Source organism: Chinchilla lanigera, unplaced genomic scaffold (genome assembly GCF_000276665.1).
Source record: "Chinchilla lanigera isolate Chin_1 unplaced genomic scaffold, ChiLan1.0 scaffold00060, whole genome shotgun sequence".
In the NCBI taxonomy this organism is placed as follows: domain Eukaryota; kingdom Metazoa; phylum Chordata; class Mammalia; order Rodentia; family Chinchillidae; genus Chinchilla; species Chinchilla lanigera.
In genome coordinates, this window is record NW_004955461.1 from 7,500,324 (window position 1) to 7,518,283 (window position 17,960).

Genomic DNA, 17,960 nt, shown 5'->3' on the forward strand with positions numbered 1-17,960 from the left:
TGGACAGGCTTCTGTGGGTAAGGAAGAGAATGTAGCCTCAGAGAACTTGCACCCGTGGTACTCTGAATGCAGCTCTGCTGGCCCGTCCTGTGCCTTTATGCACATTGAAAGAGGCACCACCTCTGGGCAGATGCAGCTCCAAGCTTGGCGAGTAGAACACAGGGTGGATCTCAACCTCTCGTTCTCTAAGCAGTGCGCCTTTGTGCCATGAATGATCCGCATGACTAGACACAGGAGTCCTGACTTTCAAAACTATTAATGTTCAGATCTGATGCCCTAATTGTGCTGGTGAAAGTTCTGCCCCCCTTGATATTTGCCAGCACATCAAAGTCAGGGCTTTCTTCCCAAATGAGCTCATCCCTGAAACACTGGCTGCCTTTGCTCAGGTTTGGAGCTGTTACTGGATGAAATTTACGACACTGTTTTTGCTGGTCTGGACCTGGCTTCTACTTTCACTGAATCCACTCTGTACCGGATATTGCAAAGACGGTTTCTGGCAGTGCAGTTAGTCATCTCTGGAAGATTCCGATGTAAGTGACAAGCTGCCAACAGACGTGTGTTTCTGCTGAGGGGGGAGCTGCTTGGGGTTGAGGGTCACTGCAGGCTGCCTGGGTGTTCTACCAAAGTAAGTGCAGTGGTTTTGAACACCAACAATGGGCGGAAATGCATTCTGTGAGTACACAGGGTATGCCTGACTGGCTTTCATAGTGCCCTTGTTCCTCTGTGGCTCTCTTCCAGGCCCTACAAAATGTGAAGTGGAGCAGTTTGCAGCAACTAGCTTTGGTCACCCCTACATCCCAAGCTGCCACCGAAATGGGGACTACCAGGCTGTGCAGTGCCAGACACAAGGGCCGTGCTGGTGTGTGGATGCCCAGGGGAAGGAGATCCCTGGAACTCAGCGGCAGGGGGGGAAGCTGCCTTCTTGTGGTGGGTTTGCTCTGCAGGGCATCCTCCTCTTGTCTCTGATCATACAATTTATTTTTTCTCCAGACAAGATGCTGTGGAGCCCATTAGTTCAACAGCCCTTCCAGGCCCCCATAACTGAAATCTGTTTGTTGTCACTAATTCTCAATGTGCTTCTCATCTTGTGTCAACTGTAGCTGCTTCCGCAGAGGGCTCAGGGGATACTCAGGGGCTCTGAGATGAAACAAAAGCAAAGAGAATTAGGTTTTCCTGTGCCGTGGAAGAAACATGGCCAAGCCGCAGAAGGAGTTTGCAAAATCCATTTCAGAACGTATGTGAGGAGGGAGGAGGCACCTGGGAAGGCTTTGTGGAAGAGCAGACACTCTATCAGAGTGTCTGCATGGAAATGCTTCTGGGGGAGCTGAGGAAGGGAATTCTATACAGAGAGCTGGGAAGTCACAGGCCAAGGATGTGAGGTGCAGTAATGCTCTGCTGGTGAACACTGGAAGGGTGGAGTGAGCGGAGGGGTGCTCTGCACTGAAAGATGGAGGGAGGCAGGGAAGGGATAGAAGAGCAGCAGTGAGGGTGATGAGGTCTTTCTTATCCTATTGAGGGCTGGGGGCTTCATCTTGGAGGTCAGGTAAAGATCTGGAGAGGTTTTAAGCTGCAGACGCCAACTTGGGCTTTGTGTGTGAGACAGATCATCCATACAGCTTAAGGGAGAGACTGAAAGGAGCATTGGATCTGAGGCAGTACAGTCAATTGGAAGGTCACTGTGACATCCAGAAGAGAGATAATGGGAACTTCATTAGTTTCCTAGGGCTGTTTTAATAAGGCATCACAAGTTGGGTGGCTTAAAACAACCAGAATTCATCATCTCACAGATCTGGAGTCTTAGAATCCAAATTCAAGGAGTCAGAAGGGTGTGCTCTGTCTGCAGGCTCCGTGAGAAGAGCCTGTCTTTCCTCTTCTTAGCGCATGGTGGGTGCCAACCATCCTAGTGGGGCACAGGCTTTGGCTTGTGGCAACACATCTCCAATCTCAGCCTCTGTTGTACATGGCTGCCTTCCCTGTGTGTCTGTCTCTTCTGATGCAAGAATCAGTTACATTAGACTAAAGACCCCCTGTTCGGCTTCTTACCAATTACATTCGCAGCAGCCCACTGCCAAGAAGGAGCCCATTCTGTGGTTCTAGGAAGACCATGAATTTTGGAGGAACATTGTTCAACCCAGTATGGGGACCAATATTAATGTAGAAGGAAGGAAGGCCATGAACTTGAGAACAACTATTGCTAGGCATCTCAGTGAGACCTCATTTCATCTTACCAGTGAGACTGTGAAGAATCCTAGCAATGGGGGAGAGGGAGAGATCCAAGAGTGCTCATAGACTTCTACCACAGGGAGTGAGGTGGCTTTAGAAATGTCTGAACCAGTTCAGGAGAAACACAAGTTTTGAATGGCTTCAAAGTAGGCATCTAGGGGCTAGGGATATAGCTCAGTTGCGTAAGCACCTGCCTGGCAAGCGCAAGGTCATGAGTTCGATCCCTGATACAGCAAAAAAAAAAAAAGAAAACCAAACAAAGTAGGCATCTATTAACATTCATCCAATACTTTCTTCTTAAATCATCCATTTATCCCACTTAACCCTTTAGATTTTCTGCCTGGTATTTGGTAGTATTCTATCTGCTAAGTGTGAGGATTTCAAAACAGGAAATCCAGATGTCTTCCCTTGAATGCATTTACAATCACATTTCTGCCTATTGAAACCTAGGCAAGATTGCCTTCCAATTGTCAGGTAAAAATGAAAAACTCTGGCTTTCAAAATTAAAAATAATATCTCTGTCAAATGTGTAGATGAATCATATATTTTTACTTTTTCTCTTTCATGTGTCAGCCCTATTGCTGTAGAAACAAATGACCCATGGAAACAACATTGGGATTTTTTTGCCCTGGTAGCACTCTGTAACAAATGCACGGAGGGGCTGGGTACAGGATTTCATTAGTAGGTGAAGAAGCAAAGCAGTGAATTTTTCTTCCACATTTGCCTTTAAGATCCATTAAGGAAGCCAGGGCCATGCTGGGTGATGTGTTACGGGTTCTTATGCTGCCAGCTGTTCCACCCCTCACCACATGTTCCAATTCTTTCTCTGTTGTCTGGTTTCCAAGGGAAACCTGTCTAACTTCCTTTCTGACATCTATTTGAATCAAGGGGAAATAATTATTTTTAAAAAGTTGAGGGTGGGATACATGGTATAAAGTGTACCCTAAATGTTATGACCTTATGGAAGAGTGGAGCTCACTTACTTTTACCTATGTGACTGAGACAGCCACTGGCATATGAATCTTACATGCTTTTTCTTAGTGCGATTCCACCCAGCCTGGACATTAAGGTAGAATGGCTGGGCCATGCATGAATGTGGCTGTGTCGATCACCTCTAGGCAGACATTTCAAGAAAAGACCAAGAGACCCAGAGGGATGTGCTTATGTGTTTGCTGGGTGGGTGTTATTGTATTATATTATAGGAAATAACATTTCCTAAGCTATTTTTTTTCCTTTTTTTTGTTTGTTTGTTTTTAGGCTGGCCTCAAACTATTTATCCCAGGTTGACCTCCAAATTGCAGTGATCCTCCTGCCCAAGTCTTTCAAGTGCTAGAATTATGGGCATGTGCTATCATGCCTGGCTTCTCCTATGCTATATTTTTAATATTGTTATAACATAGGAAAATAGTTCTTATTACAAGAAACACTAACAATATTTAAGGTGTGAGTTGTGTCCTTGAGTAGATTACAAACTAGCTAGCCTAGATAAGACCACCTGTAAAGAGGGATTAGGTGAGTAGTGAAGCACTGAAGTTCATTAAAATTCTAACAAGAGAACACTGAACAACATTTCAGTAAATTTGTTCACGTGCTGGTTTCCTAGGGTTGCCATAACACATCACCTCAAACTGGGTGGCTTAACAGACATCTGTTCTCTCATAGTCCTGGAGGCAAGAGATCTGAAATCAGGATGTGACGGGGCTACGAGCCCCCTGAGCACGGTTGCTGGCGATTGTTAGCATTCCTTAGCTTGTGGCTGCATCCCTCCAATCTGTGTCTCAATCCTCACCTGGACTTCTCCCTCACATGTCTCTGTGTCTTCATTTGACCTTCTTTTCTTATTTTTTTCTTATTTTTTTGGTACTGGGAATCAAACTTAGAACCTTGATATTCTTATAAAGACACGAGTCACTGTGTCTACAGCTCACACTAATCTAGGATGACATTATCTTAACTCAATTCCATCTGCCAAGAATCAAGTTCTAAATATGGCTTCATTCTGAGGTTCTAGGTAGACATGGATTTGTGGAAAAACACTGTAAAACCCAGTTCAGTTGGAAAATGGAGTCAGACTCCCAGAAAGTGGGCCACTGTATACGGGGCTTACTGTAGAACAGGATCATGCCCTAGGGAAAGCTAGGAAGGGGGTCACGTGGATGGGAATAGTCATTTTCAACAAACGACCCCACAGACATGGCTTAGAGATAAAGGAAACATAATAAAAGGCTACCGAGAATAAAGTACTCACAAATGAAGGTGTCCTTGGTGGAAGTTTTGGCATCTGAGTACTAGAAGGATCTGAGGGGCTGTGTGGAACTTGCTGGTGATGTTAAACCATATTTCCCATTTCATTTCTGCCCATGCAGCTGGAGACCAGTCTTGCTCCTCAGAACGACAGCGAGCCTTGTCCAGGCTCTACTTCGGCCCCTCAGGCTACGTCAGCCAGCAGGACTTGCTCGCTGCCCCTGAGGAAGGATGGGCTTCTCAGGGAGAAGCGAGGCCTGCCACATCCTGCCCACCCAGGATCAAGCAGCTGTTTGTTGACTCAGGGCTTCTTCACCTAATGGTGAAAGGGCAGGAGGCACAGGTTTCTGCATTAGAAAGTCTGCTTGGAGAAGCTATGAGAGCTATTTTTCCCTCCCGAGAGCTGGCCCGTCTCGCCCTTCAGTTTACCACCAACCCAAAGCGACTCCAACAAAACCTCTTTGGAGGGACATTTTTGGTGAACCTTGGCCAGTTTAACTTGTCTGGAGCCCTCGGCACAAGAGGAACATTTAACTTCAGTCAGTTTTTCCAGCAACTTGGTCTCCCGGGCTTCCGGAATGGAGGGGGACCAGGAGAGCTAGTCAAACCACTTTCTGCGGGATTGGATTCAAATTCTGTAACAGAACTCCTCAGTGCTATGAATAAGTCAATTACGGGCAGCTTTGGCTTTAAAATCAATTTACAAGAGAACCAAAATGCCTTAAAGTTTGTTGTCTCTCTTCTGGAGCTTCCAGAATTCCTTCTCTTCTTGCAGCATGCTGTTTCTGTGCCCGAAGATGTGGCAAGGGATTTGGGCGATGTGATGGAAACAGTGCTCAGCTCCCAGGCCTGTCAGCAGACACCGGGAAGGCTTTTTGTCCCCTCATGCACAAGGGAAGGAAGTTATGAAACCGTCCAGTGCTTTGCTGGAGAGTGCTGGTGTGTGGACTTCTGGGGCAAAGAACTTCCAGACTCAAGAGTCAGAGGTGGACAACCGAAGTGTCCCACAGAGTGTGAGAAGCAAAGGGCGCGCATGCAAAGCCTCATGCGCAGCCAGCCTGCTGGGGCCAGCGTGTTTGTCCCTTCTTGTACCAGTGAGGGGCATTTCCTCCCTGTCCAGTGCTTCAACTCGGAGTGCTACTGTGTTGACTCTGAAGGTCGAGCTATTCCTGGAACTCAAAGTACCCTTGGGGAACCCAAGCAGTGTAAGTCTGTTGGGTATTTGAGCTGTAGACTCACTGGGTCACTCTTTAGACCCTGACCCAACCACCACAGAAAAATGAACTCACTCCTAGATAAAGGGTAAAATTCAGTTAATGGCAAAATTGGCTGCTTAAATGGGGAATTATCCAGGATGGCTTGGATAATGTTAACCATTTTAAGGAGGAAGCAGGGAGATTTGTTTCAGCCTTAAAGAACTACATAGATTTCTGTAGTGCTGGTCAGTAACTCACATAGTTATGGTGCCCTTTTTCCTATGTTATCTATAAATTTAAGGCTGTCAAGATTTCTGCAGCTACATAAGATTTTAGGTAGAGCTTAGGCCCTTAAGTGATTCCATTTCTGTCTTATTAAATTTTTTCAACTAAAATACCTATTTATTATTCCTCCCCAGGTCCAAGCCCCTGTCAGTTACAGGCTGAGCAAGCTTTCCTAGGCATGATACGGGCTCTGCTCTCTAACTCCAGCGTGCTGCCCACCCTCTCCAGCTTCTACCTCCCACAGTGCAGTGCCAATGGGCAGTGGCGGCGTGTGCAGTGTGATGGGCCACCAGAGCAAGTCTTTGAGTGGTATGATCGATGGAGGGCTGAGAACCCTGAGGGCCAGGATCTGAGCCCTGCCAGGCTTCTAATGACCATCATAAGCTATAGAGGAGCAGCTTCCAGAAACTTTAATCTCTTCATTCAAAGTCTATATGAGGCTGGCCAACAAGGCATCTTCCCAGTGCTGGCACAATTCCCTTCCTTCCAGGATGTCCCTCCAGCAGTGTTGGAAGGGAACCTGACTCAGCCTACAGAGAACATCTTTCTGGAGCCCTACTTCTTTTGGCAGATCCTAAATGACCAGCTCAGCCGATACCCAGGGCCCTACTCAGACTTCAGCAAGCCATTGGCACACTTGGACCTCCGGAGCTGCTGGTGTGTGGACGAGGCTGGGCAGGAACTGGAAGGGACTAGGGTCAAACCGAGCCAGGTTCCTGCATGTGAGTTCACTTCTGTGAAGAACTAAATTTGCGTTCCTGGAAAAGGATGTCTGGTGGGAGAGTATGAGTGTCAGAGCTGGACTGGGGTTCAGAGAGGGCCAAGTGTATCCTTCAGTGTGTAGTTGAGAGGATCAAGACTCAGGTCTGGTGACTTCCCCACATCTGCATGGGCAGGTATAACCAAAGGGTAATATCATCCATTTCTAACTATCATATAATTGATCATTCAAACTGATATCTTAAGTTTTCTCAGATGTCTTCTGTTTACTGAGCATTATATAGCCAGTGAAAGCTATGAAAATGATCATCACCTAACCCTAGGGTTCCCAGGATAGATGCTTTAGTGATATAGCAGCCATTGCATGCACCATTCAAGTAATCAGCAAGTGCCATCATGGTCCTGCTACTTCCACATGCTACTACTGGGTGCCTAGGGCCTTGGGAATGGGCCACGTAAAGTGTCTTTCATTGACTTGGAGATATTTAATTAAGACTAATTGGACAAGCACAAATGGAGGTCTATGTGTTCCCCTTGTAAGAAAGTCATGGTGCGTAAAGTATACATCGAATAAATGTGACTGTCTGTCTTCAGTTAAAATGCTATATTTTCAAATAACTATGCCAGCAGTTTTAGAAAACAACCAGATAGATTCAATATTATTATCAAATCAGAATCCCTCTAACCAGCAGTTGGTAATACAGTATAGGTAGTATTAGAGCTGTTCACTTTTGGTGAAATCTGTCAATCCATTAATTGTAATACTGTATACTGTCAGAACATTTTGTGGTAATGTTAAAATGCATCATATCACTTGAGGTTAGTCAAAGTCGAGGCTCTGGCAGAACCTGGATTCTGAGAATGTTTGGAGAAAAGGGCCATGTGATGGGAGCAGTACTGCTCCTGGTCTTTCAACAACCAGGAGACAAAATTACAGGATTAGCCATTGTAACAGGAGGATCCAAGGTCCAATAGGACCTTCAAAATCAGTGCATTCATGTTGGCATAACTGTTACATAAGAAAACTTATTTATTTTTATGAAGCTTATAGAATCATTCTTACACCAGGTCTTCTACCCAGGGATATTTCTATAATTTTAGACAATGTAAGATTGGATTTGGCTCTCTTGGTGCACAATAATAGACACCTGCATTGCTAATACTAAAAGGATGCTGGACTGAGCATAAAATCCAAGTTAGAGTATAGGTACTTTTCACTGAATAACAGGGAGAAGATAATAGGGTGTACAGAAGAATCTGTTTGTAAAAAGCAAGTATTAGAACTATTTTATTATTTTATATCTTCCTCGCAAATTTATATTTTTGTTTTTGAAATTACTCCATGTTAACAACTGAAATGTTGTGAAGTGCATGAGAGGGACTGTGGGTTTAGCTCAGTGGCACAGCGCCTGCCTGGCAAGGGCAAGGTCGTGAGTTCAATTCCTGGTACCAGAAAAAAAAAAAAAGAGTATGAGAACATTTCACGTAGTATTTTATATTGGTATGTGAATATGCTTTACAGATAAAGAAATGCCCATATTTGGGGAGGCAGTGCATATTCACAGTCATTTGTTGATGAAGAAATGTGATCAAAAAGGTTTGCTTCAGAGCCTTGATGCTCAGAGTTCGGTCCAGCAGTATCAGCATCATCTGGGGAACTTGCTAGAGGTTCAGGATCTTAGACTTCCTCTACTGAATCAGAGGTTTTCTAAAATATTTCCAGGCAAATAATAGGCATTTAAAAGCTTGAGTAGGACCAGCCAAGAGGAGAAAATCCTGGTCCTTTACACATGATAGCTGGATTAATACATTTGATGGTAAGACTGTTTCCTGCACACATGCTTCCAGGGATGATGCCTCTAGTCAGACCTTGTGCTAAACTCTTCAGCTGCAGTCCCTCAGAGAATCACTGTAAAACTCACGCACAATTGGAATAGATGCCCCATTATCCCCATTACATATATGCCAGAGACTGAAGCTCAGAGGCTTTAAACACAACAGCCATGACCACACAACTAAGTGACCAAAATATTGAACTTGGAAGTCTCTGAGAACCAAGCTCTTCTTAATAAAAATAACTCTTTACTAGCTGCAATACCTGGCCATCCATCCATTCAACCAGTCTCCTACCCATCCATTCACTCATTTGTCCATCCATCCATCCATCCATCCATCCATCCATCCATCCATCCATCCACCCATCCATCCATCCATCATGGGCCCATATTTCCATTATGAATAGATGGTCAAGATCACTGGTTTTAGAGTGAGGCTTTCTAGACTGGAATTTGGAATCAATTATTTACTAGGTGGGAGACGTATGACTTCTCCAGGGCTGTTTTTCTTCTGTAATGTGGGGCTAAGAGTATCTTCTTAGGCTGTTGTATAGATTAAATTGGATTCTGAAAATGTGGTTAGTACAGTGCCTGGCATGGAGAAAACAGTACCCATTACTCATGCTTTTGTAGTAGGTCCTCCTAAATGTTGAGAGAGTGAGATTATAGAGGTCAGTCAAGAAGCAGCTGAGGTGCAATGTGTGTGTGCATGTGTGTGTGTGTGCGTGTGTGCATGCACACACGCTCTTCAGCAGGGCCAGGGGGAGCATTATGTGATGAAGGAAATCACTTGTGATATTTTTATCCCATAGGTCTTGGCTCCTGTGAAGAAACGAAGCTTTATGTCCTGCAGTTTATTAAGGAAACAGAAGAGATTGTTTCAGCTTCCAACACTTCTCAGTTCCCTCTGGGGGAGAGTTTCCTAGTAGCCAAAGGAATCCGGCTGACCAGTGAGGAACTCAGCCTTCCCCCACAATTCCCATGCCGAGAAGCTTTCTTTGAGAAGTTTCTGCGTGGGAGTGATTATGCCATTCGGTTGGCAGCCGAGTCCAGTGAGTGCTGTGCATTGAGCTTTCTTTATCTCTCTAGGGAAGCAAGAGCTTGCATGGATCTCTCCTCAGTCATCTCCAGGGGTTTTTTCCTTGGTTTCCCTGGCTGAGAAAGAAAAGGCAAAGTGAAGTTGTGACCCCACTCAAAGTTAGAATGCTGCACATATCTTTAGAATGATCTAGGTCTTTCAGCTGAGCCACTGTACAGTAGGGCTTCGTATTTTGTGTTGCAGAGGGCACCTATGGCCTCATGAAAACACATGGTATATTAAAATATTAGGGACCCAGTAGTTCACCAAACCCTTGTGGCCTGTTCCAGAGCTTCTCTTCATTTCCAAAGATGCAGGAACACCACGAAGAGGGAGAGAGAGGAACCCTCATTATTGAGGAACTATTGCACACACGAACACATCAAATCCTGAGAATGGGCTGGAGATTTAGCTCAGCAGCACAGTGTCTGCCTGGCAAGCACAAGGTCATGAGTTTGATTCCTGGTGCCAAAGAAAAACCAAAAAAAAAAAAAAGAAAAAAACGAATCCTGAGAGTGCCTCCAAAGGCATACATCATTTCCTGTATATGACAGAGGAATACCCTGAGGGAGCCCCTCATCCCTCCTCTAGCCCCCACCCACAGCTTTACAGTTTTTAACCTTGTCTTCAACTAAGCACTTACCATGCTGGGTTGATGACCAGATCTTTGCATTAATCCTTTCAGGAGGACAAACCTCTAACCACCATCTATGACTCTACAAATGGGGAAATTGAGTCTCAGGTTAAGCAAGTTGCCCAGGTTTACCCCATGAACAGCTTGCAAAACCTGGACAGGAACCCTGGCAGTTTGGGCCTTGGGTTCATTTCCTTGGTGCCTATGCCCTGTCCAGCAGATCTCAGCCCAACTGGGGTCATGCTGAAGTTATCTTATTCTAGAGACTGTCCTCTTCTCTGTCCTCAGCCTGCCATGTACCCTCTGAATTCTCACATTGACCCCACACTTGCTGGGTTGGGTCAGGGGATTGATCTGTCTCTGAGTCTTCCCAGAGTTCTCTATTCCTTTCCAACTGTTCCAGCTGATTCCCTGTCTGCAGTTTTCTGGGCTTTGGTGACAAGCAGAAAAACTGTCCTCCCCCAGTGATATCTGCACCAAGTCAGAGTGCCTTCCCACTACTGGTGCCTGCTGCTGGCTTAGGATTGGGTTTCTACCATCTGTGTTCTTCCACCTCATGTGGTGAGACTCTCCCCATGCTGTCTCTGTCTCCTGCCTCTTCTCACCAGACACCTCTTCTGGAGGACAAGGCATCCTGTCTTGTTCATCTTTACATCCCAGGGACCGTATAGCACCTGAAGCAGAGTAGAGCTCAAGAGTGGTGGTGAACCAGCCTGTTACCCCTTCCTTCTGTTTCATTTCCTTCCGTCTACTCATCTCCCTCTGTGCCCTGGCATCTTCTGTCTCTGTCCCTCAGAGACATGGGGAATTCTGCTCTAGACAAGAAACAAGTTACTCTAAACTGTGTGCATGGACACGGTTTGATGTGATCAAACAACAGTGACATGAATGACCCCTCAACTGTGACCACTCTACAGGTGATACATGCAGGCTTCAATGCAACTGGCAGGTACAAGAGACGGACTTAGCACTACACTGTAACCTCCCTTACACAGTGCTCCTTTGTCACCATCCACACTCAAGCACTGCACAATCAAGTCATGAAAAATATCACTAAAAATCACATAATAATATTAAAAACTTACAGATTTGGGGACGTGTTACTATCTGTGCAGAGCTGCATACAGCCTATGAGCCTGGTCTAGGGCCTAATGAGGTAAGAGGGGTGAAGGAGTAATGTACACAGCTGTTCCTGGATAAAGTATTGCACTTACCCTGTGCTGTACTCCACCCATTCTATAGATGAGCAAACTCAGGTGCAGAGAGGTTGTCTCCTTGCTCATCATCACACAGCTAAGTGGGGTAGTGCCAGGGGTTTAGGCAGAGGCCAATTAGATCCTAGAACCCTGTCCACTGCACCAGACTTCTTACTTTTTATACTGGGAATTGAACTCTGGACCTTGCACTTGCCAGACAGGCTTGTGCCACTGGGCTATATCCCTGGCCCTGCACCAGACTTTCTTAAAAGGCAGGTCCCACTTTCCCCAGACAGGGCCCTGACTGTGGGTCTGTAGCAACTTTACACCTATACCCTCTCCCCTCTAGAGTCATGAAGACCATCTCTAAGTTACTGTAGATAGCGACCAAGAGTCTTCTGTTCTGCGGCCTGTGTTTATTCTTACAGGACAATCTGTTCCATGTCCACACACTATCCAAGGGGCTTCTGCACTATCTCAGGGTGAAACAGTTGTCAGATAAATGAGAAAGTTGTCCTATGTTGGAACAGGGACATGTCCAGTTGTTCTCAGGGACAGAGCTATAGAGCAGGTATCACATTCTTCTCTCTTCCTTCGACTTCAGCCTTGAATTTCTATCAGAGGCACCGTGCTTCCCGGAGTGACTGGGTTGGAGCAGCTGCCCCTCTGAGGTCAGGCCCCTATGTGCCACAGTGTGATGCATTTGGAGGCTGGGAGCCCAGGCAGTGCCACTTGGGGACTGGTAAGTGGAACCTCAGAAGCCAAGTGACACTTGTCCTTTTTATGTGGAGACAAGAACCCCACCATGTGAGGCAAGTGACTTAGATTCTTGCCCACTCTTGGGCAGGTGGGACAAATGCCTGAGCTTCTCTGGTCTCTAGTTTTCTCCCTAGAGTGAGAACAGGGACCTTCATTTGGCTGGACTGGGGAGAGGGGCAGAGAGGCCCACTTGCTGGCAGTACAATTAAATGCAAAGAAAGTAACATTCAGCAGACAGCCTCCAGTTCATTTCTTGAACTTTGAGTGTGTCTGTGTGTGTTTTTCTAGGATACTGTTGGTGTGTGGATGCGAAGGGCAAGTTTGTCCCCAATTCACTGACTGCCCACTCCCCACAGCTCTTGCAGTGTAAGTATAGTAAAGCCCAAGAACTTGCCCATTTGCCCTCAGGATGCGTTCCAGGCTGCTCATGCCACCTGGGGTCACCAACCTTGGGGAAACTCCACAACGACCCACCCTGACCACAGCCAGACACATTTCCCAGGGCCCAGGGGCTGGCGCTGACCTCCCTCAGCCTTCCTGACTGGAGCTCCTGGAACAGTGGGGCAGGCAGGGGAAGATCTGGGAGTGACAGCAGAGCTCAGGCTCTTGTTCAGTGCATTGCTGCTGACTTGTGGCTTATCACCTCACACCTGGTCCTCTAGCTCCTTCTCCCACCGGAAGGTGGGCCTTGCACAATCAATGGCCCACTCCATGTCCCCGAACTGTCACATTCCACATGCTTCCTTGTCCCTGTGTTCACCTCCACTCCTAAATGCATGGCTCTGAAACCTGGGGTTAGCCAGGGTCTTCACTTTTCCTCAGTGTCCTTGGCCAGTCTGTGAACAGTGCCCCTCCACCCCCAGGCCCCACGCCTTGTGAGCAGTCTCGAGCCAATGGACTGCTTTCTGGTTGGAAACAAGCTGGTTCCCAAGGAGACCCATCCCCAGAAGACCTGTTCACCCCATCCTGCCTTTCGGTGAGACTCTGGGGGCCCCAAGACGGCATGAGGAGGGATGCTGGCAGCAGTGACTTTTCCAGTTTTCCATTCATTTAGCTTAGTCAGGATCCCTGAGAGAGTCCAGGGATGGGAAGCTTGTCCCAAGCCTGTAGACCCTGGCTGTGTGCCCTTGAGCAACTTACTTACCTTCTCTATGCCTCAGTTTTTTTTTTAAGCATAGGATTAGAGTACATTTTTGTCCACTCTAGTGTGGAATAGCTTTGAGACTTCCTAGAAATAGCTTTCGTGAATATTCTTTGAAGATTCTCTGGTCCCCTGCAGTTGTTACCATGTGTTTCCTAAAGTCACCTTGGCCAAATCCCTGTGCTGCTCCCATCTCAGGTCCCCAATCCAAATGGATATCATCCCAAGTCCCTCCCGGCTCCCTGGATGATTGCAGAAATTCACAATTCAGTGAAGCACAGACGCGAAAGTTCACAGAGAAAGAGTTCATGCCTGGACCCTCAAACATTACTTGCCAAGATAGGAATCCCTTTCCCTAAAATAGGGATGATAAGACTACCACAATCTTCCAGGGATTCATAATAATCAGAAATATAGAAGTTCATGAAGCTGTAAAGTGCTGTGCATACCTCATTATTATTATCATGGGTACTTAGATCATGGATCCCAATTATGAATGAGTTTTGTAGAGAAATTATCCATATGATCGGGACCTTTATCCTAGCTCACAACCACATGCAGTGGGGTGGGAGTACAAGTCCGCTGCACATCCTGGGCTCTGGTGCTCACTCAGGAAGAAGGCAAGATGGACATCCCAGCCTCAGTGGGCGGGGCTGGGAATTCTAGCCCGTGCTCTGATTGTGTAGTTCTCTGGTTCCAGCTCCTGCCCAGGGCCTAGTGCTGGTAAATAGCATCAAGAGAGCACAGCAGGTTAACAGGGGACCAGTGGCAGCCAAGTGCTCAAGGAAACAGCAGGATGTATGATGGCAGCTGCTTTCCCTCAGCTCACTTGCTGTGCTTATGACTTTCATTTGTAGACGTGGAAGGACTTTCCCGCCACTGAAAGAGTTTGTGGGAGGAATGTGCTCAGTACCAGTTCCGGGGATGTTTATTTAGGGAAACTGAGGCCCAGAGAACTGAAGTGGTGCGCTGGGGTCCCCAGAGTGATAGATTCTGTTCCCGGGGTCCACAGCCCGTGATGAAGCTTGGGTAGCTGTCTTGTATGGTACTTCATTCCAGGTAGGATGGGGCAACTATTATCTTTGCCTGTGGAGCTTATAGAACCATCAATTCAAATTAAATATGTGGAGGATTCCAGACAAGGCAGTATCTCCTTCTTATGCTAACACCTTCTTACTTGGGGAAGCCCTCACAACTTGTGTTGGGCCAAGAGTTGGGCTACAAAAACCTTGCACTGACAGCCTTGGCTTTGCTTAGACAGGAGAGTTTGCCAGGACGCAGGTGTCAGGGACCGGTGCCTGGTGTGTGGACCCTGTGTCAGGAGAAGGGATGCGGCCCAGCACAAATGACAATGCCCAGTGTAAGTACTTTTCCCACCCTGTTTGCGCCACAGCCTGCTTGCTGAACACTGGTTGTGGAGTCCCCACTTCTGGCTTCCCATCCCCACCCTGCTGCTTCCACAGCGGGGCAAGTGCAGCTTCTGAACTCATTCTGCCCCAGTTTCTCATCTATGAAGTAGGGTAGACTTCTATGTTCCCTACACCTGGAGAAGGCTGTTCTCTGTGACAGAAGAGGAGCACCCATCCCTGTCCCAGGCGGCACGGTGCTGCTGAAGGCTGACAGCAGCATAGCGCTGCTGCACAGTGCTCCACCTGGCCCTGGGCTTCCATCTGAGCCCTGCAGTCTGGGATCCTCAGTGAAGCCCCGGGCCTGTCCCTACAGGCCAGCCTGCAATGGGTCCTTCTGCCTGAGGCTGTTGCTGCTTCATTGTTGTCCAGACCAAGCCTGAGCTTCCTGGCATGGCCCAGGAGTTGCACACACTGGCTCCTGTCTCTCTTCCTTTTGGTCTCTTTCTTCTCCATCACTCATACTGCAGGATCTTCTAAAAAGTTGTAGTCAGCCTTACAAAAAGTAGATACTCTCTTCACCTTGGACTTCACTCCCTCTGGCTCTGCTGCATGCAGTGTGTCCATACCTGCCCTAGGCCACCTGGATGCTTCTTGCGTCCACCAGCAGCTTCCCCAGCAAACCTTCACAGGCCTCTCTCGTGAGGGTGAGCTCCTTGCTTCCAGTGGCTGGTAAATCGCACAGTTGTCATCCCCATCTTACTGACCTACGGTTCTTCACTTCCTTAAATCTCCTTTAAGGATCTAAGTACCCTAAGGGCAGGCAATGGAAACGGAGAGAGAACAGACCCTTGGGAGTTCTGGCAGTGCAGGCAGGCCTGGGGTGGTAGTGGGTGGCAGGGAGGACCCTGCTGCTGTGCCCAAGCAGGATGTGGGAGCCATGTGCTGGGCCTACCTTCTTGTCTCTGTATGTCTAGGCCCAGGTCTCTGCAACGTTCTCAGAAGTGGAGTCCTGTCCAGGCTAGTCAGCCCAGGATACATCCCAGCCTGCAGGGCACAGGACGGGGCCTTTTCCCTGGTGCAATGTGATCCAGCCCAGGGCAGCTGCTGGTGTGTCCTGGACAGTGGAGAGGAGGTGCCTGGGACCCGTGTGGTGGGCAGCCAGCCTGCCTGTGAGCGTAAGTCCTGACCCCTGGAGGGACCATGGGCCACGTATCCCACCTCACTTCCTGTACTCTATCTGGGTGGACTTCCAAGAAGCAGGGACTATGGGAATAGGACAGGGACAGGAAGTATAGGAACGATGTCCTGGTGCTTGATTTCCATGATGTTGAAATTGTGTCTACTTCCTGAAAATGCTCACTGATGGGCTGAAGTCAAGAAGAATCTGACCAGGAATCTCCAGATCTGGCACCTTAGGAAGGCCTAGTGCTGGCCAGGGAGGGCTTTGGTCTTGGTCTCTGTCTTGAACAGTGTAAGGAGGCCCATCTCTATCTCAAAATCTTAGGATGGATAGTTCTGTCTCACAGGGGCACTTCAGGCACTTGTGGAGGTGTCAACTTCTTCACTTCTAAATTTTTCTCTTCAATTCTAAATTTTCTCTTCACTTCTAAACTGTTTGAGTTTCAAATATGGAAATATACATATTACAATAAATAGTAGAATACTGGAAACTAATTGTTACATACTAAAATGTATTATAAATTATTTGCTTTTTACTTCTTCTTTGTACTCAAATCATAGCTCATTACAATCATTTTGACATTTATGTGAACAGTAGGCTAGACCATCTGTGAGCAGGGAATGGAGACATTAAATAATATTTGTTACAATTCGGGCTCAAGTGGTCCGGGAGGTTTGAGAAATACCGTGATGAATGATTCCATGTTTGCCACAGTTGCCTTTCCTTTGTTCTTGTTTTTTACTTACGGTATTTGTTTTTAAGGCCTCAGTCTCTAAGCCATGTTTTGGAGTTGCAGAGTGCTTTAATAAGGCCCAGTCGTGCCTCTGGTTTCTGTGCCTAAGAGGATGGGAGGTGCCTTCCAAGGAAGGGTGGGATCTGGCCTCACGCTGACCCACCCTGCAGAGTGCCTAGGCCTTTGTGGCCCTCCTGCGTTCCCTGGTTTGCTCCCCTGAGTGGGTTCAGCTCATCTTCATCTTGGTGACCCTCAGCAGCAGCTGCCACCAGGCACAGTGGGTGCTTGATGGATGCTTGTGAGTAGAAATGCCTGCTGTGTGCTCCTCAAGTAGGAAGAGAGGTGACACATCCACCTGAAGTCAGCTGCAATCAGCAGTTCCCTCTCTGTCATCTAGGAGTGGCCTGTTCTGTCTGAGACTCAGGAAACACATGGATGAGGCCTCTTCTAGGAGCAGGTCTAGGAGCACAGCTCCTTCAGGGTCGGGAAGGCTCCTTGTGGCCCTGTCCTACAAGAATCCATGGTGATAGTACTGATGCATAGCAGTTTACCTGCTCAAAGTTACTTTTCATATCCCTTATTCCATTTACCTTGCAATGATGCAGATAAATAAGTAGAGTACTCATCTATCTCCATTTTATGGCTGGAGAAACTAAGGCTCAGAGAAGTTAATGGACATTGCCAAGTCACACTGCTAGCAAGTGGATCAATACCAGTCTAACTAGGAGTCTTCTGGTGACTTCATGGTATACAAGCTGTAGGAGAGGTCAGAAGATAGGCTTATGAATGCTATTCAGTGATCACCTGGCAGAAAGCAGCAAACAGTGCCAGGAGTGCTTTGGCCTCTTCTCCTTTATTTGCTGAGCTGGTCCAGGCTGATGAGCTGACAGTTACAAGGGTTCAGCGGTGGCATTGTTGGTTGGGTAAGTCCTCTCTGGATTCCTCAAATAGGGATGATGGGACCTATCCACAAGGGCTCTAGGAAGAGTTAAACAAGTTGATACTAAGTTTCTAACAATGTACCCAACACTGTCACATGTGTAATTTTTAAACAAATACTTCCTCTAGGAGGTAGACATCATTGGTCTCATTGCCATTTTGAGGACACTGAGTCACAGCGAAGTAAAACTGCTCACTTGAGGGCACTTAACTAGTAAATGATAGCGCCAGGATTCACTTCTGGCAAGCTCAGCTTAGAGCCCATTGACTGGCTGCCTCTCTGTCTATATCTGTCACTGTGTCTCTGTCTCTGTCTCTCTGTGTGTGTCTTTCTCTGTGTCTCGTGTCTTCTCTGTCTTTCTGTCTCTATCTCTCTGTCTCTCTTTCTCTCTCTCTGTCTCTCTCTCACACACAGAACATTTGATAAGAGCCCACTCAATAAGCCCAG

The 17,960-nt window shown here is 47.1% G+C and overlaps 1 protein-coding gene across 1 annotated transcript in view; it reads left to right on the top strand.

The window, feature by feature from the left end:
• Positions 1 to 17,960, top strand: part of Tg (thyroglobulin) — a 216,191-nt gene that overhangs the window by 13,056 nt on the left and 185,175 nt on the right. The window contains exons 7-16 of the mRNA XM_005398023.1: positions 387 to 530; positions 739 to 927; positions 4,590 to 5,672; positions 6,083 to 6,670; positions 9,316 to 9,555; positions 12,016 to 12,153; positions 12,459 to 12,536; positions 13,034 to 13,146; positions 14,569 to 14,671; positions 15,635 to 15,835. Coding sequence (XP_005398080.1) covers positions 387 to 530; positions 739 to 927; positions 4,590 to 5,672; positions 6,083 to 6,670; positions 9,316 to 9,555; positions 12,016 to 12,153; positions 12,459 to 12,536; positions 13,034 to 13,146; positions 14,569 to 14,671; positions 15,635 to 15,835 — 2,877 coding nt within the window. The remainder of the gene's footprint in view (positions 1 to 386; positions 531 to 738; positions 928 to 4,589; positions 5,673 to 6,082; positions 6,671 to 9,315; positions 9,556 to 12,015; positions 12,154 to 12,458; positions 12,537 to 13,033; positions 13,147 to 14,568; positions 14,672 to 15,634; positions 15,836 to 17,960) is intronic.